This window comes from Phasianus colchicus, chromosome 20 (genome assembly GCF_987193195.1).
Source record: "Phasianus colchicus chromosome 20, bPhaCol1.hap1.1, whole genome shotgun sequence".
Classification (NCBI taxonomy): Eukaryota; Metazoa; Chordata; class Aves; order Galliformes; family Phasianidae; genus Phasianus; species Phasianus colchicus.
The window spans coordinates 8,993,951-9,021,678 of NC_143455.1; the positions used below are offsets into that span (position 1 = coordinate 8,993,951).

At 45.2% G+C, this 27,728-nt stretch overlaps 1 protein-coding gene across 2 annotated transcripts in view; it reads right to left on the reverse strand.

Annotated features, from left to right (window-relative positions):
* Window positions 1-27,728, reverse strand: part of RAB11FIP4 (RAB11 family interacting protein 4) — a 93,459-nt gene that overhangs the window by 39,604 nt on the left and 26,127 nt on the right. The window contains exons 2-3 of one of the 2 annotated variants that reach the window (XM_031598742.2): window positions 25,873-25,960; window positions 17,417-17,505 (exon numbers count right to left, since the gene is read on the reverse strand). In XM_031598742.2, the coding sequence (XP_031454602.1) occupies window positions 17,417-17,505; window positions 25,873-25,960 (177 nt within the window). Of the gene's footprint in view, window positions 1-17,416; window positions 17,506-20,570; window positions 20,590-25,872; window positions 25,961-27,728 lie in introns of those variants that run through there. The other variant, XM_090122098.1, reaches the window with a different exon arrangement.

Below are 27,728 nucleotides of genomic sequence, written 5' to 3' on the forward strand. Positions count from 1 at the left end.
GCAGTGCATATGAATCGTCTTTTGCATTATGGAACAGATCCTGGACAGTCAGGTCGTGCAGTGCCAGGTGCCACACACAAGTCCCCAGGCCCTATCCCAAAGATCTCACAGTCCAAACCCTCTCTGTGGAGAGCAAGAAATAACTGGAAGAAAGGAAGTCACAAGCCTAAAACACAGCCGAAGCCAAACCTCCACTCTGAAAACATAATATCTTTCTGCACATCTCAAACCAGTCACACAGGTGACATCTCAGGGTCCTACTCATTTGAATTTACTGTTTCCTTCAGAAAGCTCTTACTGTGGCAATGGTTATTCCAAATCTTAGTGGTGGTAAAACTCAGCTCGTGGCATCCTGCACCAAACCAGAAGAAATGGGCTGGCATCTAAGGATCCCCTTTTCCATTGCTCGTATGTTACAGCCGATGCTGAATACACTCTACCTTTCTCACTCAACACTAATCTTAGTCTCTACAGGTAAATTGATGAGAATAAAAATGATTACATTCTGGCAGTCAGACTGGTTTAACAAATTTTATATATATATAGATACACATTTTTTTCTCCCCTGTGAATCACAAACACTTTGGTAATGACTTCTCATGTCAAGTTAGTGTAGACAGTGCTTTTCAATATCTTTTGACTTAAAAACATTCCCTGCCCTTTTCTCTTAGTTAATTATAAACCAGCTGAAGTTTATCTTCAAACAACGTGAGTTCCCATCACAGTGTGCATCCCTTAGGATGCCTACATTTGGGCATCCTCAGTCATGATAGAGGTGTACCATCAGACTGCCTCAGCATGGTCAGTCCTGCAACAGCTTTATCTAGAGCTGCTGCAGATGACATGACACGTAGAATAACTGAACCCTGTCTAACTCTGGAACTTCTAACATTCAGATCTGCCACCAGGGAAATGCACAGACCCTTAATTTTGTTGACGAGCGCTTCTCAAAGTGGGAGAGGTTGAACAGTTCAAAGATGTGTGTTTTCAGCAGGGATGTACTTTAATCTTCTTTCCTCCCAGAGTTACCATTCTGTGCCTGTAAGTAATTTAAAATGAACTCCTCATACAAATCCATGTGTGCATCATGTGTAATGTGGCTAGAGTAAGCCAGTTAAATGCATTTTCCCAGCAGGGCTTCTGTTCCTGATCTCAAACAGCAGTGTTGTAAAGGAAGGTGGGAAGCAGAAGGAGGCAATCCTGGCTTCCCTCTTGCAGGGTTTTCTTGCAGAAACTTTTTGCAAGTTATTCTCCAGATGATTTGCATTTACCCTTACTGACTATTTTTAGCTGCTTTTCTTTCGGCACATATTATTGGAGAGCCTCTGCTATTTATGTGGTCTCTGCTTCCCTCCTCATGGCTCCCCTGCAGAGCAGCTCCATGCAGCTGGGTGCTGAGGGCTTGCACGCCTTTCCTGCTGTGCACAGTGCACAAGGAAGCCCATCTCAGCCCCCTGAGGTCACAAGCAGCAGCCTCTGTCACCACTAAGATAGGCAGTGGAAAGAAAACAAGCTAAGGGAAAGCAAACATACTCCAGGTCCTCAGAGTGTTTGCAGGGCTATTTGGGATGGGTGAAGGTCTGATGGTCTGCACACATCTCAATAGATAACGTGAAGCTGACGTGCAGACAGGCTGTAAATACATACAAGGCAGCTGGGTGCAGCTGAGCACTGAAAAGCATGAGAAAATCGCTGCAATTCTGGGGTAAATCTGACCCCAAGATGTGAAGTTAGGGTCACACCGCTTTCCCAGCTTTAAAAAATGGGAGGAATTAACTTGACTGTATGTCCATGGGCAGCATTGAGGTAGGTGTATGTACCCTGGCTCTGAGGATTAGTTTTACAGCTTTAACACAGATCCTGTGGGACACAGTTAACAACAGCCCCAAACACCTACATAACATTACCAGCCCCACGAGCAGCAAAGTGCTTTGTGTCAGGCTACGCTGCTTTCTTTCACATATGGGAATAGTGTCACTATAAATATAAATAATAAAGCCACAGAAATTAGGGCCTGTCTTGCTTTAACTATACCCACACAAAAGCCTATTGTTATGAACCATAAGAGTTTAGCAGTGTTGAGGTTCTTGCCTCTCTTCCAAACTTTTCTAACAAGTCTAAATCTGTAGACTGGGACTCATACACACATCCAGTGCATGCACACAGCACAGACATTGGGATACCTAACTAAAACAGAAGCAAATGAGCTGGCAAAAGAGGTGAAAGCACGCTTAAGGTGCAAATAATAAGTAAGCTTTCTTTGAAGAAAAATTGCAGTTTTTATCTGTGCATTCTTCCCTGGCCTTACCAAGGAGAGGTTCAGCATGCTCCAGTATCTAACACTGCCTTTTAAGATTCCACAAGTATGGCCCAAGCTTGTTGGCTCATAATGTGCCAGGTTAGTAAGAGCTCCTAGGGAGCCAACATATGGGTGTACTTAGGAGCACATTAACAGCTCTAGTAGAGCAACTAAGTCCATTACACTGAGCAGTGGAGCCGTACTCTTTTCCTGTTGCCAATCCTGCAATAATTAGGGCTGCGGTGTGGTTCGGCAGCCTAAAAGAACTGGCAGACCAAATTAATCCCAGGAGTAATTCAAGGAAGACAGAGGAGTTACACCAAGAGTCATGGCCCACAGTGTTTCTTTCCTTGAAGCTCTCCTTTGGAAGTATTAGCTACTTGCAGGCTGAATTCTGGGCTACTGAATGGCGATTAGACAGCTACATGGGAAATAATTACCTGATTACAAGATGATTCATTAGTATTCCGTCAAGATACGATTATCCTGGCATCTAGGGAATACACTGCATTTCTTCTTTGCTCCTTACAAGATGATGACAGCAGCATAAAGCACTTCTGCCCCAAATCCCCACAGAAAGGAACAGCAAAAGAGCACAGACAGCAGTGCTCAGTGCCCAGGGATCTAACGAAGGCAGAAAAATGCAGGGCAGACTGACACAGCCCAGTCCTGAGGTGACAGGTCAAAACCAGACGACGAAACAGCCTCACGAACAGCAAGAACCAAGTGAGATCCTACCCACACTGTCCTCAAATACACCAAAGGAACCACTCAACCACGAACTCACAGCCTTATGGGGGGAGAGAAGCAGTTTCTGGCAGCCCATGCATTGCAGCATAAGCACGCACGTTGTGACCATCAGCTCCACATCAAGCATTGCAATAAGGCATAGAAGCCTGACTGGAGGATAACAGCACATGTACCTCTGGCTCCTTAGACACCAGTAAAAAACAGGAAGGCTGATACGGGGGGGAGAGGCAAGATGTACAGTGCTAGCTCCTAACAGCATACAGCCTGACCTTGTTACTTGAACAGAACTGTTTGTACAAAGGTGTAGAAAATTTGTAATGGCTCCCTTAACTGCTTTTATAAAGTAGAGGTAGATTTGAGACCTACAAATCTTTCTAGGCTTCACAAACAAGTGTAGGTGAGCAAGAAAGGAATCAGCCTTCAGCAGCACCAGAACTCTGCTCTTCTCCTTGTGGAGGCACAGCGTCCTGCTTTGCACTTTGCCTTTCGTTCAGGCAGGCTCTGCAGAGCTGGTGAACAAGAAAAAGCATTCTAGAAAGTTATCAGCCCATGAAATTTAGTATTCAGCTCCACCTACGTGCATAAGTGCACTGCTGAATTTTACATGCTCAGATAGAAAAGCTGGGCCAGCAGACAAAGCACCAGCTGAGACAAAGGTACAGGTCCCCGCTTGGTGACCGTGTCTCCCATGACCTCAGTGGCATGCAGTCACCTGGCTCCTCTGCAAAGCACCCTGACTCTCCTACCTCTGACCCAGGCCTTAGCACTGCATAGCTCAATTCATGATCTGCAAACTTGGGATGAATAACAATTTTCCAGCTCCCAGAGAAGCCATGAGTTGAATTCATTAGAGCCCATGAAGCGCTTTGATAGTATAATAATAGAATAGGTATTGTAGATAGTTTCTATGCTAATTCCTTCATCTACATATCTGTGGCTGTCTCCTCCAGGAATTTAACAGATACATGGCATGCAGAATAAGCACCTCAGAAGTAACAAGCCTCTGTACAAAGTCTGCAGATCACCTGCACATCTTACCACTGGTGTACGGTCACCCTACAGCTGTCCCTCTGGGACTACTGAGAGCAGCCTCCCATAAGATGATGGAAAACCAGTGCACAGAGCCCACAAATTCCGCTGCTTTGCACATGTTTTGCACTCTTAAAAATCACCCAGCGACAAAGACCATGCTGACCACATCTCTGGGATGGAGATGTGTGGGTTTCTTGGCTGTTTCCCTCCTTCTGCATGGAGAAGTCATTAGGGCTCTTCTGCTGGGCCAGGTCCTATCAAATCCTTAATTCCAGATGAAGCAAAGTGCTCAGCTGCCCAACACCTTTGGAAGCAGCAGGAACTGACCCTGTCCATGTTGGTACGCAGAGCCTCCAGCCATCACCTCCCTGGGAACACAGCCTTACAGCTCTGATGCTGAGCACCCCGCAATGAACTTTGCCTCTGTGCTACCCCTCTGCCAGACAGCTCCTGGTTAATGAGTCTGTGAGGGCCCAACTGGCTCTAGACAGTATTTTCAAATGTGACCACTATGAAAGGAAAAAAAAGAAATAGGTCGAGGTGATTATGCAGAGTGACTAATGATTGCCGCATGCTAAGCTGATATGTGATGTCTGCCTATGTTTTCAAAGGTGCATAATAATATGTCCTTGTCTGACCTGTGGTTTTGCTGACACTTTTCCTGAGTTAATGCTGTCTCAAAAATGCCCATTAGGCTGGAAACTTGAACACCCACAATGAATGATGCCAGCAGAGTGGAAGGGCTAGCAAACTTCACAGAACTCCCGTTCTGAAGACATGTCTGTGGCTCTCAGGCACAAGGCATTAATGCAGACTGATCCTGGAGCTGGGTAGGAGGGATGAGAAGAAGGGGCTGTTCTGCTTGGCACTTCTAGGCAGGAGAGCACTGCCAGCCTGCCTGCCACCCCAACAGCCAGAACTGGTAGTTCACCCACAGGTATAACTGGGCTGAACTTGGACTTCCCTGGCCAACAAACAATGCAGCAGGCTGAGTTGCAAAAAACAGCCTTTCATTTATCTCACAGTTCTTTCGGGGACAAGAGTGTAAATACAATCCTTGAGAAATCTCCTTGACAGGTGCAGACATACCAGGAAAAGCACAACCTCTGGTTCAGCCTATCTGTGAGGAGGATCTGAACCACATTCTGCCTCAGGTGACAGAGGTAAGCTATCACATATGGGCTGCTGGGCCTGATATGGAGAGGGAATGACAGGGGCAGATCTGCTTAGAAGGCAGGATGCCTTCTCCAACGTGCACCAGAAGTGCATTGCCATGGCAGGAGCAGCCTGTGAGTGAGTGACGGGGAGCAGCAGGCACAGAGCCCTCAGTGCTGCTCCAGGCCCCCTGCCTCAGACCCAGGGTGCTGCTCAGAAGTTAGCAGTGATCAATTTTTGCCCCATTGTTAGATCTCTGCAAGCATAGGTAGAGAAGAATATTTTTGCACAAGCCCCTTGATTTACCTCAACTAAAGCGACAGGAATACTTCTCCCCCTTTTTTAAACAATTGCTTTTTTAAAAAAAAAAAAGCTTGCCTGAGCCAACAGCCTGATTGTTCCATACATGCATTTCTCTCCCAAGTGAAAAAATCTCATCTGCTCATCCTCTATCTTTCATCCTAATTAAACAGTGATGTGAAGTAATCAGCGGCATTGTCAGTGGCTCTGGTGCTGCACAGACACTTTTGAATACACAACATTCAAAGGAAACAAAGCCAGATTTCCCCCCAGCAGCTGCAGCAGGACCAGCTGTGTAGGCAGAAACACCCCTGCAACACAGGTGGAGCTGCACTGACCCAGGGAGAACCTCTTGGGATGCAGAACAGCCGCAATTCAAGTCCCAGCAGCTTGCACAGTGAAGAGAGGTGGGAGATTTAAAATGGCTGGAGGAGCAATGCTGCTCTGCTCAAGGGGAATGTTGTCCTGGTGCTCTTCTGTGGAAGGACTGACACCATGCTGCCATTAAAGCTGCCCTAGCCACCTGTAGGGGCTTGTAAGCATCACACATGCAAAGATAGGAATGAACCCAGACCCTGTCAGTAGGACTGGAGGGAATGGCCTCCAGCTGTGCCAGGGGAGGTTGAGATTGGAAATTAGGAAACAGTTCTTCAAAAGAGTGGTCAGGTGCTGGAATAGGCTGCCCAGGGAGGTGGCCAAGTACCTGGAGGCATTCAAGAATCGTTCAGACACAGTACTGAGGGTCAGGGTTCAGCGGGCAATACTGGTGGTAGGAGGTTGGACTGGATGATCTTGGAAGTCTTTTCCAGCCTTGGTGATTCTATGATTCTACGATTGTAGTGCTGGCAGAAGGCCTGGGCTCTGCAGTAGCTCTACACTGATGCAGGTGGGATAGGTCAGGCACTGACACATAGCCTGCAACACCACAATTCTACATTTCTGCACAGATCTGTGACAGATTTCACCCCCACCAGGAGGCCCCTTCCTGTGCTGTATGCAGCGTGGCTTCCTTACCACTTCAGGACACAGTAAACTACCTCTAGTTACCTTTCAACTTCTATTTCTGTAATCCAGTCAAATTAAAATACTGAAGAGCTCTTAAACATTGATCCCTGCCCTCAGTGCTCAGTTCTCCCTTCTTATTAATTACATTTAATACGGAAGCACTCAGATGCCATCAGAAAAGAGCTCCTGTGAGGCAGAGCTATCAGCAGGGGGGAAGCTCTGGGACCCCACGTCATCTGTGAAGCAGCTACAGATGGCAAATTACCATAGGAAACAGAAATGCCTGTGGGTTCATGTGGTTCTTGTTACCACCAGCTCTTGGGGAAGTGGTGTGAGTGTGAAGGCAGCCCCAGACTGCTGGAGTCAAACCAAACACGAACATTTTGATCTTGTAAGTATTGATAAGAAGAGTTTCTCCCCTTTCTTATCTCTTCGTTCTAAGATGAAGTGGCCCTGTTCTCCTACATGAGAAGCAACTTCCCATATGAATGGCACTGTACAAATGCAATCCAAGGACACATCTCTTCCTGTACAGGTTTTTGATCTGAGCTAGAGGAAACGCGTGCCACCCAGCAGCACAGCAAGCAATGCCCTTGCTTTAAGTCAGGAAACATCTGAGAACTTTGTTCTTGGGGAAAAAACAGTCATTTTTACTAATTGTAAAGAAAGTGACCCAGGACTTTCCCCAGCCCTAAGATTTGTTTCACAAAGCCCAGATCAGTGCTGCCAGCACACACCTCCCTGCTTGGCAGGGCACGTCCTGTGGTACTCAGTCCAAAGACTTTCCCCTTCAAATACTACAGCATGACATGGGATGTTTCCTGGCAGCAACATTTTGCTTTTGTGCAGTAATCTGAGAAATCTTACTCAGAATTTCTTTATAGGTGAGGAGATTTATCAGACAACAGGTGAGAGCTCTGAATTCACTGCACAACACTCCCTTTGATGATGCCTCGGTAATATCTCGCTGTTGGCTTTGTGATAGGACAGTCAGAAAGGTTTCATGTGAAGTTTCCAAAGACTGCAGAAATAGAACACAGCAATTTACTCTTTCACTTACTGACAGCTTCACAGATGAGAAACCTGTGGCAGCTCCCAGAGCCAGATCAACCCTGCCAGGTGACTCAGAAAGGCTGCTATCTTCATGCTGGAGAGTTCAGAGGTAAACAAATGTTTATGAAAGCCAGCTTTATCTATTAGTCTCACACAATGCCATGCATTACTCATATCAGACCTCACAGACGCAGTGAAATCCTGACTGCATTCATTATTTAAGTCTCCTTCCTCCCTTTTCCACAGGATTAAAAGCAACTCACAGATCTTTTTTTGAAAACATCTCTAAAGTTCATTTAAAAAATACAGGAGCATCGAAGTATCTGACCAACAGTTCTTAGTGGTTCCTAAACATAACCCTTCCCTGGCCTCCTGTGAGCACTCCTTGGGGCACTGCAGCCATGTGGTCCATCCTGAGACAGAAGGCACGAGCCCCAGTTAGCCTAACAAATCTTCCTCAATGAGGTTAACCTTCAAGGGCTTGGTAATGAAAAACTGATGGGAGCAACAAATTGCAATAAGCCTTTGAACTCGCACGTGCCAGCAAGAAATATGGAACAGTTATTGTTAAAGGAAGCTTCTTGTGGGGGCTAGGCAAAAACACTTGAGGTTCTGTCTCTTGTTCTGCAGCTGGGAGATGATGGCAGCACATTCAGTTTGTATCAATTTAAAAGTTCCTCCAGTTTTAAATAAGGTTAGGATTTGTATACAGTGTTATGAACATATTTCTACAATGGGCAAGAAAGTTTTTACCTAAATACAGCACTGTTCTACCAAATAGCTGGATAAAGCTGTACAATACATGGGTTAGCTGCCCTCTGACAACCAAGAACAAAACAAACTCCTTTGCAAAGACGAACTGCTTGTTATCACAGCCCTATTGACAAAGGCTGGGAAAAGCTCCAATCAACCTTTTCAACGCACCTTTTTATAACCTTACTGTACCTACCGATGCATTTCCTTTCCAAACACTTCCCAGCCCTGCTGGTTGGAGAGCAGGCTGCCAAGTTCGTGCTGTCAGCCCCAAACACTCATTATTTGCATCAACCCTGTATCAACACTGCCATGGCTACATTATTATTCCACTTTAACCTTGCCAGCAGCTTACCATAACGCCACGTACCAAAACAAGCCTGAGCTGCAGGGCTCACACTCACCCAAAGCAGCTGCAGTTTCTCACAGCCCGCTCCCCAGCTGACACCACAGTCAGCTGGGGAATCACAGCATCAGCCTGTGCAAAACAGCGAGCCAAACAGCAAAGCTCCCGATTAAAAAAGCCTCTCAAGGGCCTGATTAGCCTTGCCTGGATTTCTGCAAACTTAGGAAATGTAACAGTTGACAATTTTTTCTTCGTTTTTCTTCTGTTTGGCCAAACTCTAGCAGCACGCCCAGCTCGGCTTTGCAGCACAGGGCAGGCAGTGCCCACATCTGCTGCTCTGCCTCCGAACCTCAGCAGCCTCATCCTGGCATGGCATCCCTGACCAAAGCTGCATTTCTCTGCACCTCTGTTCCAGACATGGCCTCTGTGTCCCTGATTCGAAGAAGGTCAAGTAGCCCGTATCTCTTTTTAATTTTTAATGGCAATTTCATGCTGTTATTGCAGCGGCTGGAGGCAGTGCAGCACACATCCCTCAGGAGCAGTTGCGGATACTCTCTTGTAGTCTGGCCTACTTTACGTCCCTCTTCAGTTACAAATTGCTTATCACAGCCCAGATGTGTGGCAGCACTGGAAATGCACACCTCTACCCCATCTAATAAATTCCCCACCGTACCATGTAAAAAAAAAAAAAAAAAAAAAAGTATTTTGATCCTCCTCCAATTTCTAAAAATAGAATATAATCAAGATCTAATTTTTAGCTCTGTGAGCCCAGCTGAGTGCCACAGTGCAATTCTAATCAGCTCAGTTCACACCTGAAGCAGACGCTGCCATTTTAGCCCTGGGCAGCACCAGCAGTGGACATGGAGCTGGGGATGCCAAAGCCCACAGCTCTGCGGGGGTCCGAGGCATTTTAAGGGCTGGGTGTGAAATGCGAGGACAAGGAACCTGGAAAGGCATCCCAAAGCTTTCACAGCTAGGAAAGCGTCGAGAAATTTCCTTAACTTCATTGGTAATTTTGGTGGCAATTCTTCAAGCTATGGAAATGGAGTATTTGAACCGTAAAGCACTGCAGGCAGCATAGCAGTAATTGTGTGACAGAAATGTTGTCTGTAAGATTTCACTCTGGGAGGATTTTTATATATATTTTTCTTCAAATATAAATGGGAGAAGCACTTTTGCTTTGAAGAAATGAGAGAAGCTTCCTCCAATAAAACGCACTGCTCTCAGTCTGATCAGAGAGGCTAAAAAGCAGAAAAGAAGCAGGGAAATTCTCTCTGTTTGCTCATGCAAGGAGGGATTCCACTGGCTTTGTTTAGCTAGAACATTTCTTTGTGGTTGACTTTCTCTGCTCTTTCATAACCACCTGGAACCTTGGCTTTATCAGACAGCTTTCACATATCTGCACACTTTTCTCCTAACTACCGACAAAACATAAAACAAATCCAAACCTACTTTAGATCATGATTCTTAGTCCACAGAAGACCTTAACATTTCCATTGCACGGCCTTCCCACTCAAATATATGCAAAGAACACTGTGTAGTCCTGTATCTTCCATAAACACAGCACAAATCTCCCCAGCAGCAAAAAGAAAAGATATGAGGTGGAACGGGAAGTAAATAAAGAGCGAGTAAGCTTCAAGCTCACGGCAAAGATACCCTCATCCTGTCACACGAGTGCCAAGAACCCCAAATACTGTGTACACCACTTCTCATTTGGCTACTTTTATTATAGACATGTTGGCATTCCCCAGAAGGCCATATTTCAGTATCAGGACAGCTTCACCACTCTGACTTGAGCAGCTGTATTTCTTCACAGGAGAGCAGAACACACTGTGTGCTGTCACAGTATTTCTCTTGCTTACATTATTAATAATGGTGTATTCAATACAGGTAATTAACGTGAATGGATTTTCAGCACAGAAAATAAAAGAAAAGGACTGAACCAAATCCATGCTTGCCTGAAGGATTAAATCAATAGGATGCAACTTTCCCGATAGAAAGAGACCAACTTTCAGATCTCAGCTGTTATCCAGCCTCTACCCAAAGAGCCCAGCTTGGTTTATCCATAGAGAAACACAGCTGGGAGGAATATTTTGCCATGGCAACTGACAATTCCAGACAAAAAAACACCCCCAAAACTGTGCTCAGCCAGCAAATGGGCAGAGGAAAAGCTTGAAGATAATACCTTGGAAAGAAAGAACAGATGAGATGGAAAATGTCTCTTAAACATAGGTTCTGTCAGAGAGAAATGTGACAGGCTTTCAAATGGTAAAGCTTTGGAATACAAAACCCTACCTGGGCTAAGAACAGAACTGACGACACAAAAGATAGCTGTGGATAACAGGAAGTGCAGATGTGCAAGGTAACAACCCTGTTGGGGCCAGGAACAACATTGTGACGTTGTGCTCCCTTGCTGATTTGAGCTCCCCAGCCCAGGCAATGTCCTTCAGCCTCAGACCATGGGACTGAATCTGGAGGAGCACAGCAAGAACAGATTGGAAAGCATTCCTCCCAGCCTGAGAGCACCCAGATTTCCAAATATTTTCTTGTCCCAGCTCAGGATGAGAAGGTCAAACCTTAAGGTTGTTTTTTAATACAACAACCAAGCAGAAACAAATCCAGGGAAAAGTAATTTCTCCTCTAAAAGTGTCAGTGTGTGATGTTCCACCAAATCACAGAATTCAAACTGCTTTTGAAACAGAAAACACCTCTCAAACTATCTCCTTTAAGGCTGCTTTTGGAGGAGTCAGCATTTGTTTTGTTGGAGGATATCTCCCTTACCCTGAGTGCAGCTCTGCTCCTCCTCTGAACAGCAGCTCACCAGGACAGCCTTTGTAGTCAGTCTGAGCAGCCAGAGAGACACGTTTCTATGCAGGTGTTTTGTACCAAGGACACTTTGTATGTATGCACAAGCATATAAAATATAATTCAGAACACTGCCAGGTGAAAGCAGGCAATTTCCATGTAAATTAGTCCCAAATAGAGGCATGCTGTGCTTTTCATTGCTCTTGGTAATTGTTCACTGGGGGTTTCTCGGCAGTTGTAGTTAATATTGCTTTCTGATGCTCGGGAGAAAAAAGAGCTGCTGAGTGTTGCCCGTAGAGGTTATAATAAAACTCTAATCTGCGAAGACACACCATTGCTTATGTACAAGCCTACCTAGAAACATGGAGTTTTTTGCCTGTAACCGCATGGCTCTGTTTTACGAAGATTTCAAACAGAGCTGAGCTTAGAAACCTCTTCCAGTAGGAAATTCAGGCAACAAACACCTCAGAAAGAACGCCATGGTGTGGGCCTGGATTCACCAGCAACTGAGAAGCAGAGGCTGGGATCAGTCCCTGGGCTGGGCCCCTCAAAAGGCCATCCCTGAAGATGCTGACTGCACTCATGTCCCATGGGATGCAATAAAAACTGAGGAGAAGGAGAATCTGGCAGATTCAGGAGCATCAAACATAAGCTCGATTTCTACATCAGCTGTACACATCCAAGGGAGATGCTCGAGACAGAGCAGTACTGTTTTGATTATTGCAGGAATGAAGATGCAGCCTCCAGCTTTTGGAGGAGAGACATTTGAATGGGTTGTCCCTAATCACAGCATGGGTCCCACAGTGACAACAGGACAGGAGAGCCCACCAGCACCTTGGAAAGGGAAGCAAATTACAAACATGCTCTGTGCTGATGGCTGCACAGCATGAACAGCTCAAGAACCCCCAGCACAAGGAGGCAGACACTGAGCATCTGCGATGCCAAAAGCACAATGGGAGCCAAGAATGACTGAGAGCATGTGGGTGGTGGAGAGAACTGGAGGCTGATAAGAAACAGAAAAAAAAAAAATTAAGCTTCAATTTGCTGTATTTAACACTGCTTCTCCTTACCACGTAGGTGGTGTTTTTCAATTTGCTATCAGTTGGAAGACATTTCCAACTTAACATCTTAGCTTCATGCTTCTGCTAAGATGGGAGATCTGATATCCTTCACTCAAACTGCTTCAGCTTCCAGAAGGAAGCACAGTGAGGTCAGTACATCCAGCACACACGGACCCTTTGTTATCCATGTGGAAAGACATTTTCTTGGGAGCTCAGCCCTGCCAAGTCTGCACCAAAGACAAAACAAAACCTTATCAACAGTTAAGCTGTGGAGGATGTGTGGTGCTTTCTTTGGGAAAGATCTGGTTTAACTTGAGGTGTCAAGCTAGCACAATTCCTTGACTGCTATTTTCATGGTGGATAACACCCAAACCGGGCAGAACAGACTTCTGGCTTTTCTGAAGCCAGTGGGGGACTCCTAATTGCTACTGAAAATATTTTCAAAGAAGTGGATCAGTTAGTAATCCCAAATCCATCCCAAAGGCAAAATTTATTTGTCATGTTTCAGCAATTTTTCTGCTGTTCATACAGTGTAATTAATCACTTGGCAGGCAGCAAACACGTGCAGGACAGAGAAGGGAGCTCATTCTTTGACATGCAGCAATCATTCTGCACCTTGTTAAGAGGCAGAGTCACTCTTATTGACAGATGAGAGCAGCAAAAAAAGAAAAAGGAAACAGCAACTCAATACAGGACCAGTGACTAGGAAACAAATGGCCTTGTTTAAAATGAAGACCCTGGTATCATTGCATCTTACAAAGGCTCTTCCACTGGTTTGCACATACAGCATTTGGGCATGGATATCAGATGAAGGAATTTCTCATCTATGAGAACACCTAGCCTGCTCTTCACAAGCAGCTGGTGAGGTATGCTGATACCTGGTCTCACTGGGAGGCAGCTCTCAAATCTTTCATTCAACCTCCTCTTGTTACCAAATCAGGGGATGGCCACTCAAATCTGAACAGCCAAAACGTGCCGTGTGAATTGCTGAGAAATCCAACTTCTTTTGCCAATTCCCTTTTCCTCTGACTTAGGAGCTGAGACAGAAGAGCACTTGAAGCCAGGCAACTCTTTCCCTGAGCCTGCAATACAAACCTTGGCCAGAGAGATGCGGATGTACCCAGCCCAGTTCCCTGCTCCAAGCTGGCCAGGTGCCCAGCAGGGCCAGGAGCCAGCTGTTCAGAAATGCGAGACACAGGCACTTTGCTTTGTTTGAGCTGCCTGAATCTGGGTCTGGGTTTTCACTCAGATACTTCAGCAGTGGACTTTCTGTTGGTTCTCATCTCCAAAGGCTGTACAGGGCTCGGAGGTGCTTGCAAAAGCTTGCTACAGAGCAAATCCTGCACAACTTTTGGATTTGGCTACAAAAGCAAACAGTGGGAAGAGTTCAGGGTGGATAGACTGGCTTCTGCCATATTCTGGGCATTTCTATTTTCCCTCTAAGGACTGTAAGAGACAGAAATTATACTGACAGCACTTCGCTGATGCAGTACCTCAAACAGACCAGGATACAGACCCGATCTACCAAATCAACAGACTCAATTCACACACAGAAACGCGTGTGTTTTCACAGGTCCTGGAGCTGAGAGGCTCTACAGCTGCTAACTTGTGTAGCTTGTTGCAGAAGAGACCTGCTTCCCCAGTGTTTATAACCACTTCCTTAACACCCTAGAGGACTTTCAGTAGCAGTAGTAACATGAGCTTCTCCTGCATAGTGCCAGAACCCCGTGGTGTAAGTATAAGGTTGGCAGGGGCACAAACAGGTGCTAACTCAGATCACCTCATCTCCTGACACTGAAACACAAGGAAAAGCTCAGCAGAAGCTCCCAGCCCCTCCTAACCCACCTCTCCCAGCGCAGCAGCATCTCACAAACTCTTTCTCTACCTCTGTGAAAGAGCCACCAAGGATGTACGGCAGAGCAGGGACTCAAACATTTTGGTTCAATTCTGACAGGAGTTCCCTATTCTCTGCATGCATTCACATATTGTGTGCAGTCTGACTCAGGGCTGAGTCAGAGAGACACTTCCCTTTGATATGAGAGTCCTGTAACACCCAAGAGCTGCTCTTTGCTATTTATGCATCACACCCCAACAGACCTGAGCTCAATGGATGAGTTCTGTGTTGGCCTGAAATACCATCCTGACACAGCCTCTCATTATAGGCCATTAAAAACCTTCCATGCAATGACCTTTGCAGTTTAAATTGCATACACAGTATATAGTTTCCCCTCTGTTTTGGGCAAAGGTTTTAGACATTAAAAGTTCATCAGTTTTTGTTTACACTAAAGAAAAAAATAAGTAAAAACAGATCATTAAAAAATGTCAAATGAAATGTCTTAGCCTCCTGGTATCTGAGGATCTTGCATATCAATTTAAATTAATTGCATTCAGTTGGTTTCAATTAAAGGCTTGAGGTTTGCAAGTTTCATCTTTACCCACTGACTCAAAATACACAAACAGGCTGATGAGTTCAGCACCTTGCTGTGGCTCCTGCCTCATCCCACTTCTTGGCATTACCTTCACCTCATCAGGTTTCTGCTTCACTTTGGGCTTCAAAAAGCTACAGGACAGGCAATAAGCCCATGGGAGAGAAAGTCAAAGTGACAGCAGAGGAGAGAGAAATAATGTAAGACGAGGATATGTCTCCTCTTCCTTTTCTCACTCCTAAATCACATCATGAATGCAGAAACAGCATAACAACAAACCAGCACAGTATCTATCTGCCTTTGTCTAAGCACAACCCATAGGGTGCAATAAAAGAGATGCATTGCCTTTAAAGTACCTACTTGTGCCACCACAGCAGATGGTCCTTCTGCTGCCTCTCCTGGCTGCACCTGAGAATTAGACAGACGTGCAAAGGGTACACTGGGATGAACACCAGATTAACAGGCAAATGCTGTTTGTGCCGCTGGGAGCTGCCCATAAACTCGACTACACCACCAGGAATTCACACTCAGTAAGGTCTGGGAAACACAGAGCGAGCTCACATTCTCAGCAGGTGCTTCCTTGGGAGCTGAGCACAAAACTCAGAGATAACCTCAAATCCACCCAGGCCTCAGAAGTCCTCCTCTATTTCATCTGATGGAAAAGTTCATCTTCCCTCCCCATAGGGGAGGCTCCTTAACGCAGCCTGTTCTCAGCCTTCTCCCAGCCCTTAACTGACATCTAGTGAACAGTTTCTGAACTGCACCTGAAATACCTGGAAAGTGCAGGTAACCAAGATGCTCTTCCTGGAAGGCAGGGCTGTGCAGAGGAGCTGTGAGATAAGTGTGGAGCGTACATTGTGCATCATTTCCTGTCCTCTCACCACCACTTCTCAGAGGCCACGCAAACGCTGCATTGACCCAAAGTGGACAGACAGATAGCTGTTCCTCTCCCAGAGGCACAAATCTAGAATGCAAGAAGGAATGCCAGCAGCTGCTCTCAGCATTAGCAGCAAACACAGCTCCCACCTCTTCTGGCTGCTGGGAAGCTTTGCAGCCACATCTCTTAGCTCATCTTCAAGCACCTTCTCTGCAGTGTGTCCTTGGTTAATAGCAACTCCCGGAGGAATAGAGACCCAACAACCATGCCACCTGCCCTCTAACGAGCCAGCAACATCTGCATAGCAATAGGAAAATATCTAGTGTTTGCAGAGAGACTGCTTTGCATTTTATAGTCTCTATCATCTCTTGCAAAACAGGGAATTTGGTTTATGGTATCTATTAAGGTTACCAAGCAACAGCATTGCGGGTATCCATGTTGCCAGTTACAAAACAATACTGTTTCAGAAACAAGCAGTGATAGTGTTGTCAGCCTCCTACCATGCAGGTTCTACAGCCAACCTGTCATCTTCACTGAGTGAAAAGAGACAGCAAACTCAGGCAACTCGTCTCCATGAAAAAAGTTTATGGCCAAATTCTGCCCTTTTGTTTGCAGTCACAGAAGGGTCCTTCTGTCCTGTGACAGACATTATCTGCACTGAGGTGAGGCAATTTCTCTACCTTCTGCCCAAAAAATGGAAACTATTTTGCGTATTGCCATGAAACAGTGCAGATAAGATGGACCAAGGACAAGGTCCACGGCATTTACACCTCTCACCACGTGCTCCAGCAATTAAGTGCTGAACCCAGCTGTTCACAAAGGAGTACAAGGAAAATGGGAAATCAGGATCTTGGTAGAGATGAGCGATTTCTCCTATGCATGCTGTGGGAAGGCATGCACAGCCATGGCACTGCCCACAGTCCAACTGTTAACGCCTCTAACCAAGGCACCAGCAGGACACATTTGGATCTCAGGCTTGTTGCTTGGCCTCAGTTCCTAATCTCTTCCACACCGACTCACTCAAGTTTTCATCGCACAAAGTCTGTCTGTAACGGGAGGATCTCCTCTCCACACCTTTGTCAGTGAGAAACTCTTTTTTGTAGTCTGAATTTGCAGCCAGCTGTGTCAGAGCTGCAGTGGTGACTGGCGCTTCCTCTGCTGAGCTTCTCAGCTCAGTGGCTGGGCAGCTCTTGGCCTGTTGACTTTTACTTCCTAGATTCATGACTATTAAAGGTCTTCCCTACTGATTTAAGCTGCATTTCACACAGGGTAACTGTCAGCAGGCCTAAGAGAATTTAGGATTTGATTAGCATTGCTGTTACAGGCCTCACTGTTTGCTCAGCTATGAAGGCAGTCATCACGTACGAGCTTGCTGGCACCACACAAGTGAAAAACTCTGATTGTATCTAATTAAATCAGTCAAACTTCACAGGTGAACAAGTCCTCAGAGACCTTCTGCGGATCATAAACAACAACAGCGTTTGTAACAACCCAGCTACACAGCACTCCTGAGACTTTCTCAGCGCAGTGAGACAAAGTTAATGCTCCTCTTACCTGGTAATAGTAATCATCATACTGCAGCTCATAGTGCCCAGGCCCGGAGTTTTCAGGTGACAGAACATCATTCAGTAACTCTTCACAGCCTGGAAAATCGGAACAAAAGCAAATGATCAGGATGAGAGTTTGTCTTCCTAGAGATTACATGCATGATAAAGGAGGAAACAGAGTCGCAGCTGATCTTTATGCATGAAATTTGAAAGTTAACTCTGGAATATATATAAATAGCTGAAAGACAGTGCCTCATGCTGGAGGCAGAGCTCAATTAGTGCTATCACATTAATGTTGACTCACCACAAATACTCTGAGCTACAAGGAAACAGAAAGCTGGACATTATTTGGCCCTGTTTTGCAGCATCAAGACCACCCCTGACCAACGCCAAGCTCAAGATTCACAGACCTGGTGCTAGCTGGGCATCCACCTGATGTTAGTGTCAGCAGAGCTGCTTCTGATTCTCTCCTGCCTAAGGGATGGACTGGGCAACGTGTCACAATTTCCCCTTCAAAAAGAGCTCTGTCTCAGAGCACACAGTGTTTGGCAAGCAAACATTTACGCACTGCCATCAAAGGCTTTCAGCTTTCGTGTTTGCTTTCGGTAACCCCACGAACAGCTGGAAAAATCAATGCCTGCATTTCCCTCAGTCCTTCTCCCATCTGAAAACCCGAGACAAATATAGAAACACTGAAATCACCAGATGTCTCATTCCACATTAATTACCAGTGACTGCACTCGGCATGTTGAGCTGCAGAAGGAAGTAATGTCAGGCCAGGTTATTTTACAGTAACCAGTTTACAGCCTTGGGCCTAAACTGCGTGAAACCTCAGTGTGCACACACGCCTGGAAGCTGCAGTTATGCAGTGCAATACCTTTGGCTGTGACCTTCTGAAAAGAGACAATATGAAACACTTTGCCTTGAGAAGACATCTTTCTACCTGACTTGCCTTGCCTGTCTCGAAACATTTCGGACTCACGTATGTGCTGTTTGTTTCCCCTGGTTTTAGTATTTTGTATGTCGGCATGTGCTTGACTGAGGTTACTTTCTGCTTCTTTTCCAGAAGAAGATTTTCTTTTGTGCATTTTGATATTAATATCAAAAGCTTATTACTCAAATTGCTTTGTGCCAGCATTCACTGTGGCAGTCTTTACACATATGAACAGCTGGCTCTGCTAAGCGGCCTCTGCATGATACAGGGCATGTACCCATCAAATCATCTCCACAAAAGGAAAGAAGGAAAGAAATAAAATAAATGCCAAGAACTACATAGCAGTGGATGTACACTGCTGCAATGAAGATGTGTTTACACAATTCTAAACATTCCCAGTTATACCTTCTGCCATGAATTTAAGCCTTATTTTCCTAATGAAATTGTACTAACAGCGCTTTAGCTGAAGACCTCTAATCAGTCAATCTTTACTTCAGCCTGCTAGATAAGAAACGTGTCACCTCCCTCAGCCTTCTCCTGTGGTGGGGAAGTCACAAAGACTGTGGGTTTTTAAAGGTGCAAGAGGGATTTAACTACCAAAACCAAGGGGCATCAAAAGCTTTCTGCCTTGTGTCCTTTTGCACACCAGCCAGACTGGCCTGTTAGAGCCAGGAACCAACAGCCTCCAGATCCCCTGGGACTCAAATCTAGAGTTAAGCTGCACGGTCGTGTGTTTACTTTTTGCTGTCTGGTTCTTCTTTTTTTTCCTGACCACAATCTTTGATTTTCCTTGTCCATTAAGGCTGATGCCTTCTTTATAGTTCTGGATCATTTAAATTCAAGCCTATGATTTACTCAGTAAAAACACTAGGAAGAAAAAGCACAAAAAGCACCATCTCCTTTATACCTAACGAGCATGGCGTTGCCCTCTGCACTTCCTCATGACAGCCACCTGGCACGGCCTTTGTGTCCTGTCCAGGACCACAGAAGCCAATCAAGCTTTTGATCCATTTCCAGAACATCACCAGGCATTTAATCCAATTTGGCATAGTTCAGTTTGGCAAATGGAGACAAATCTTGCTTGCATTGAAATCACAGACAGAATTTCTATTGACACTGACAGGCTCAGGATGTAGGTTCATCTGAGACAATCTCTGTAAAGGTGACTTTTTGTTAGGAAGATATTTGAGGGTACAGCAACTGATGTTCCCCCATGAGAGATGTTTGCTTAGCATGGTTGGCATGCTGGCATCACAGCCTGGGTCTCCTTATCCTGCTGGGAAGATCAGCATGTTATTATACCTGGTAAAAAAGGGAAAAGAAAAATGCTGAGAGGTCCTTTTCCTTTGGGATTACTAAAATACATCACTGCGCTCTTGCAGTCATCTGGACCTGATCCAGCAACCATCAGATCAATGGAAAGATGCCCATTGGCATCAAGAAGCTTAGGATTGTGCCACTGTTTTTATTCCTGTTTAGAACTGTATTTAAAGAATTAATTCTCTGTTGCTCTTTCCCCCTGCCAAGACACAAGCTGGAATCCCTTAACCCTGGAAGGCCCACCCCTTAGCACCAGGAAGGTGGGTTTTGGCACACTGTCAGTCAATAATCAGTGTTCTTACTCGGTGTTTTTCTGCAACGGTGCTAAAATATCTCAGTTTTTGCTTCCCTTATCTGAATGATAATTTTGCAAGTACTCAAAGGGGCATAATATAAGGAGGGGACACTATTAGTCTGCAGTGTCTCAAATTCAGCCTATGTGTCATCTTATTACCTGAACATATTTTGGCTTGCAGGCTGGCATACAGCAGTGAGCTAAATTCAAGTGTCAGAGACAGAAAGGAAATTAAAAAATAAAAATCAAGGTTTAGTATGGAAAATCTCAGTGTGGAAACATGAAGGCACTGGACAGCAGTTTGCTCAGGGAGTGCTCTGGCCTGGCACACAGGGTGCTTCCTGCTGCTACCATCTCTTGAGGAAAAACAAAATTTTGGCTCGGCTTGCAGAACTGCCACGATGGATATCTCAAGCCATGCAGCTCTATGCACTTAAGGCTACAATCTGTCTGTAAATAACCCACTGCAAATAAATGAAGGAATACTTTCTGGCTAGTTCAAGGATCTCCTGCACTGAAATATCTATTATTGCTATAATTTCATTTTCCAGGAAACAATAAAACTGAAAGCCACTTGTATGGCTGTTTGGAGCTATTTGAATGCCTACTTACATCACAAGATTTTAACATGCTTCATATTCTGTCTGCCTTGCTGTGGCTGGGAAAATTTCCTCGTGCACATTTCTGGGCAGCACTTGGCAAACAGATCTAGCTCCGCTGCACTCAGGCAGTAGAAGAAGCACAGAGCAAACCCAAGAATAGCTTCAAGTCCTCCCGTATTTATCAGCACAGCTCTGCAAAGGGCTGCCCTCTGTGGAGAGCACCCTGCGGAAGGGCTGCACATCGCATAAAGGGTGACACAGATCCGGAACAGCCTCACCTCTGGAGGCAGAGCACAAATACCGGGTCACAAAAGGACAGAGGTGGGGCTGCTCAATTTCCTTCTCTGGCCAGGCAGGTGCGAGCTGAGCCAGCACTGACCCACCACTGCGTGTCAGCTCCCACCCAACAGAACACCGAGTTCCTCTCTAATCCAGTTCTGTCTGAATTACTGGAGTTTAACACAAATAAAACAAACAAAAAAAACCAACCATTCAACAGTGTTAAAAATGCAGAAGTAAGCACAGCTCCTTTGGCCATCGATGGATTAGGGAGAAACACGTGATGTGGGAATTATTTGCACTTTGCAGAGGCAAAGTGAAGTAAAATGACACATGACTTGTCTCTGGTGAGGGGAATTCTGCTGCAGAACAAGAATTCTATGTCATACCATAACCACTGCATCATTTATCCTTTCTTCTTGTGAAATCACAAATATTCCTTGAAAATACCCAGCTAAGATTAGCAAACTCTCAAACACAGTGCTGCCCATCCCAGAGAAAGGACAAGATCATCCTTAGCCCTAAGCAAAGATTATGCAAATGTTTTCCAAGTCACTGAAGGGGAAGAACCTTTAACATTTTCAGTTTGCTCAGGATGCCAGACATGATTTTCCTTCCCACATAATTTTTACAAATTTGCCTTCAGTTTCATTTGAAAAGAAAAAAGTTTTTCATGCTCTAACATGGAATTTGCAAACAGACATTCTGGCCACAAATAAATGCAATTGCAGCAAACTGATTTCCTGCAAAAGCTAGAAGGAGAATTAACCCATCCCGTGTCAGGCAATTTTCACAGGCAATTAAGCAATTTTAATACTATAGGAAATAAAATCTGATTACCTAATTGAATGAAGTTGGTTTCAGGCATTTTTCCTAAGCTTCTCACTTCACCTACCCTGTATCCTTAGCAGTGTGTGAGGCTCATTTATGGTTTCAGATTGAGCCTCAGAAAACTGTGATATTTTTAAGAACAAACACCATCACTTCATTAAAGAGTGATGGCATTAATCACAATAGCAGAGCTCAGCTCTTCACCCATTCCCATGACAGCCCTCCCCAAAGCCAGCCCATTACCAGTGCATGTGGCCCAGCCTCTCCCCTTATTAAAGTCAGCGTCCTGCACAGCTGTCACTGCTGCTTTATGGTTAAAATAAGCTATTAAGTTGGAACATATTTGCCTTTTTTCTTCTGATTCTGCATTAATTTGTATTCACATTGTACCCTCTCATCTCTGAGCTGCAACACCAGGGGCAGCAGGGGGAGCTCGCCCTTCATTTGTCACAGTGCTGTTTTTGTTTTTGTTTTTTTTTAAGTCAAGTATCAAAGCGGAGGGACCGCCGGAAAGACAACAGAAATCTTAAAATAGAAAGCCAGATCAAACCAAATTAGATCCTGCTACACAGACCAAGAACCTGGTCCTGCAAACACGTCTGGCTGCAGAACCTAGCAGCCTTTCAAGCATATTAGAGATAATAGTTCCACTCAAACCTTCAAGCATTACAAGTGCTGAAAATATTTACTGGAATGGTACAATAAATTCAGTACAGCGAAAACAGTCATTGCTGAGCACACTGTAATGGATCCCATGCTGACCCTGCTGAAATCAATGGAAATTCAGGCTGAGGGTGATGTTCTGGCTGCTCTCGACATCCCTGCACAGTGCCACTTCAGACACTGTTCTGGCTTTGACACAGCTGCTAGGTAAGAGGGTATGGGTGTTATTTAATGGCAATTGCTCTCCAGACTACTGCAATTATTAGAAATAAAGTCGTGCAGTGAGCAGGTAGCAAAGGCAGTAGTAAAACTGCCATATTCTGGTATTCCAGTGAAACTGCTGCAAAGCTTCAAATTTGATGGCAAGCCTGTCCCTGGCAGAGCCTAATCGCGTGGGGAAAATAGCCTAGACAGTAGGGGCTCCACTCAAATGCTGAGGCAAAGTGCTTTAACCCACAAAGGACAAGCAAAAAGAAGCAAAGCTTTTCCATAAATAGAACACGCTCCTGCCTGAGTAGTATTCCAACCAGAGGCACAGCAGGAGTGAGCTCCTCCAGCACACCTCTGCCCCCTAACACTGACACCTCCACTTGGAACACTTCTCTCCATCACTTCTGGAGATGCCTGCTGTTAGTGGGACTCCTCAGCACATCCTTCCCCATGGTTCCTGCTATTTAGCAGCTGAAGAAGGTGGTTTCTTCCACGTGAGAATCCCAGCAGCTGCTGTGGAGGTACATAACTCACATCATGAGGTTTATCCAGCTCAGGAGCACTGAAGAGAAGGCAAGGCCAGATGTCCACTTGTAAAGCACCACAACACTTGGCATTTTTACCTCGCAAGACAGAACAGTGCCCTGGTTTACGCAGGAGAGCTGCAGTTTTTGGACACAGGGCTTGATGTTTCTTCTTGCATGAGTTGCTACCACTCAGTTACAGAGCAGACACTGAGCAATCTGATGTTTGGATACTTTTTTCAGGCTCCAACATTTAGCTTTTGACCTGGATCTGAATGGGATTTGAATTTATTCTAGATGCTTCAAGCCTGATGTTTTAAACACCAATTCAAGACAAACTGGACTACCAAAAAAACTTAACTCTATTTTGCAAAAAGGTTCTTCAGTGCACTATTAAGGCAAGTATATGTGAGATAATCTGAAGTCTCATAAATGAGAAATATGGCAAGGCATTAGGATAGTAAAGTTTAATTTTAGACATTTGGCTTCAAGCACTAAGAATAACACAGCTTCATACTCCATCACTGAAAAAAAAAACACTGATTTATAGTAGCATCTAATTTTGTTCTATTAGTCTGATTACCCCAAGCGATTGCAATAGGCTGGGAAGAATCATAGTCATACCCTGCTGCTGCCAAGACTAATTGCTTTTGTTCAGTAACAAGTCTGCTGCTATCGCTGGGATGTGGCTGCACTGAAAAGCAAGAGGTGGAAGCTTCCCATCCTGAAAGGCAGAAATACCTTTTGTTCCAACTTCAACACAACCACTTTGTTATTAAGGAAAGCGTAACTGGTAACTAAACACCAACACAACTCGCTCATACTGTGAGGTGAAAATAGAGCCACATCTTAAGAGATGCTGTGAAAGCACACGTAACAACGTCTTATCAGAAATAGATGCAACTGCTCCTGCCAATATATGCACTTGGCACTGACACTGAGTGCTGCAAAGCTAACGGTGTGCTAAGACAGCTCCACGTGATGCTGCAGAACTGGAAGATTTCTCTGTATCTGTTCACACACTAATAGCCACCAAGCATATCGTAAGATATTCCACACGAGAGCTTTAAGGCACTCACCATGTGAGTACAGCATATTCCACAGTGTTTGATTCAGCCATATTTTTGCAGGGCTAGACCTTAATGTGAGTCCCATTCCCACAAGGTGGGCAGGGGGGGAGGTCTGATAACTCACAGTGTGCCCATGCTGTCCACCTCTCAGTAAAGGAAATGCAGATGCCCACTCCTTTACTGAGACTAATGCCCACTGGCTCCTATTTATTGTGAACAAGAGCACTTCTGTTACAGAACAGATGTGCTCCTGGTTCACGCTTCTCCCCTCCTGCATTTGAGCACATCTTTAGACTGTGAATTACAGAGGATTAACAGATGCACAGAGCTTGTGTATTCCTTAAACTAGAACCCGGTTTGCTTTTAGAGAAGGAGAATGTCAAGTGCAGGCTATAGAGTTTATACATCAATGCACTAACTTTCCTTTAGGACTTTCCAGTGCCTTCTGTCAAATACATCCACATCGCCTTGGAAGGGGCCTCCATGCACATGGACTATGAGCAATTTCTCACTGTAACTTCACATAATTACACACTATCCTCTGTTGCCATAAACATCAATTAACGTGGCTATGGTGCTGCATTCTTGCATCATTATGGCTTCACAATAGTTTCATTGTAGCAGACTGCCCAGAGGACTCCCCCCCAGTCAGGCTGCAGTTGCTGTGACATTCCCTTTGCCCCGAAGCGAAGCCTGGGGGCTGTGATGGCGTTCTGGCACTTCACATACCAGGTGTGTGGAAAAGGACAGGCTGAGTTGTTTTGCTATGGGAAGCTAGAAGCAACTGAAGTCTCTCTGCTGTTTGCTCCACTGTCCTTTGGCAATGCTATAAATGCTCAGTAGTGTCTGTGCCTTCTGAGCAAGTGAGATGGTTTGATCTAAATGCTCTCTGCCTTCCGAGCTCCTTAACATGTCCAGCCTGTAATTAACTCTTAATTCCAATTCACGGTAGTCTGAAAACACGAAGCAACTGTACCTTCCAGATAAGAAAAGCACAATAGTCTTAAATTTTCTAGGAGAGAAATTAATGCTCAAGGGATTCCTAACTTCCTTAAGTAAATCAACAGCAGAACCAGAACCTGAGAGCATCAGACTTGGGTGCTTCCTGCCAACCACAAGCCTACTCCTTCTGCTGTTTTCTCCTGCTATGCTTTGCTTTAAACCACATCACATTCGCTTTGAAAAATTAACAGTAAACCAACACACAAGCATCTGTGCATGCAGGAACTCTAACACTGCTCACCAGTGATGCATGAATTGCTCAAGAAGCAAAAATATACTGGCTCTGTTCCCAGAGCTGCCCTACTGTCACTACAAATAATCACAGTCAAGAGAGAAGCAGCAGCCAGTCCAGCCATCCTGCTTTATGCTGCATAAACATCAGCCAGCCTCAGATAAGGCATAATTGCAGTGCTACACCAAGCAGCACCAGCTACACCATGAGCGACGTGGCCAGGAACACTCAGCTCTCACCAAAGGGGTCACCCAGCAATCCTCACAAACACAGAGCTCAGAAACACACCCAGCTCTGGGTTTTTATTTTTTAAGTCCTAAAAGACAGAAAAAAGAAAGCCAAGATGGACCGCTGGGGATTATAACTGTTTATGCCTGCATTAAACAGGAAAGCATCCTGCTGCTCCCTAGCTGATGCACTGGCTTTGATCATTACACTTCCTGCAACCAGAGAAACATTGGTAGCACTGAAGTGGGTTATTTTTAAGAAACATGCACGTACCTTTGATAGCAAAAACTCCATGGCAGAAGTCCTTAAAATTGATTCTTCCCAAATCGTTTGGATCCAAGTACTTTGCCAGTTTTTCCACCTAAAAGAAAAGATTATAAAAACGCACATTGATATTGGTGAACCACCTTCTGTCCAACTGGTCTGTAACTTCCACAGAAGATTGCTGGCAGAAGAATAACTGCAGTGTTTGCTTGAATCATTCAAACTGCTCTGCAAGTGGAAATCAGGTCTTACAATTGGATAATCCGTGTCAAGAATGCGCTGACCAAAGTTCCTACATGTGGGATACATCAGTATTCCTTCACACGGACCTGGAGAGTATAACAGGGGCAGATCTGTGACCTCACCTGTCATCTGTAAAGAACGGTGCTAATAGCTCTGCTCCCCTTGGGGCCCTTGTTGCTTATGTAGTTAACAAGTTAAAACCTTTCTTAGCTCCACTCCATCTTCATCAAAAGTTACAGTGGAAGGAGAAAGGATGTGCACAGCCCATAGGAGCCTCATTCATTCCCTGAAGAATCCAGTCAACATTCTTTGGCCGTTTGGAATCAAACCAAAATTCCCTTGCCATAGCAGAGAACACAAGTTTGAACAGGAAAATACATGAACATTAAAAAAAAAAAAGTTGTGATGTGTTCAGTACTCTATACAGCCAAGCAATGTAGTTATTGCTTATCATCTCAGCTTCACAGTTTAGCAGTTCAGATCACTACTCACTGTAAAGTGAGACTCTTTGAATTCAAACACAGCCACCAAATGGGCATTTGCCCCAAAGAAGGTCTGGCAGATTTCTTCTGGGGATGTTGATGAAGAGGGAGAAAAGCAGTCTGACAGGAGGGGCTGTTGTGCTGTGCTGTCCAGAATAAAGGAAGCGAGGCTTTCCACAGAAACGGAGCTGAAGAGGGAAAACCAGGAGAGGCAGAGCAGCCCAGACAGGTGGGTCAGTGCTGGGACACCCAGCTGGCTGCTCTCCCATCACGAATCTGCTGATGGCACTGTACACGTCCCTCTTATTCCTGTGCCTTCACATCTCACACCAGCAGCCTCTCGCTGCCCAACCAGCAGCACTGCTGAGACCTTGGTTGGACTGCAGCAGCACAGAGCGCAGCCCAGATGAGAGGAGCAGGTGAGAACAACAGGCATGTGGGGTGCAGCACCATGCTGGTAACTCCAGCATGAGCTCAGAGATGTCAGCCTGCACAACAAAAGCCCAGCTGGAAAGATATGCAACAAATGAATCCAGGTGACCTAATTTCTCAATGTTCTGTGGTGTTGTTTTTTAAACACGCTAGCAGAAACCTAGCAGCTTCTTAAAACCCTGCAGATAAAGCAGCAATGTGTGCACATAATGCCTCTTCATTCCTTCAGATTCTCTGTTTCTCTATATGCTTCAATTAGCCAAAAGCCTCATTTAAGACAAGCAAATCTACAGCAAACAAAGGTGTTGGGACAGTGAGATGCAACTCCCTGAAACACAACAGCTCCTGCTCCCTGCAGGATGTTTCCTGTCCCTCCTTGGGTCCCAGCAGCACTGCAGATCATCTCCCCAGCTCTGCTGCCTGGTGCTCTTCATCCACCCCACACCTCTGCTGGCTGCTGTGCATGGAATGAACAGTGATGCTGTCACACAGATAACAGGCAATGAAAAACTGTGCACACACGGTCACTATCAGAAACCAATGTCACAAAAATATCAGCAATCAGACAATTGCTTTACATTAATAACATACACACCCAAATAGAGCAATAGGAGACAATCCCAGTGGCTTTGCTTGCTCAGGATGAAGGCTGGTACCATCACTGACACGGCAGTAAATTAACTGTACAGAGGATGGCAGGTGTGGAAG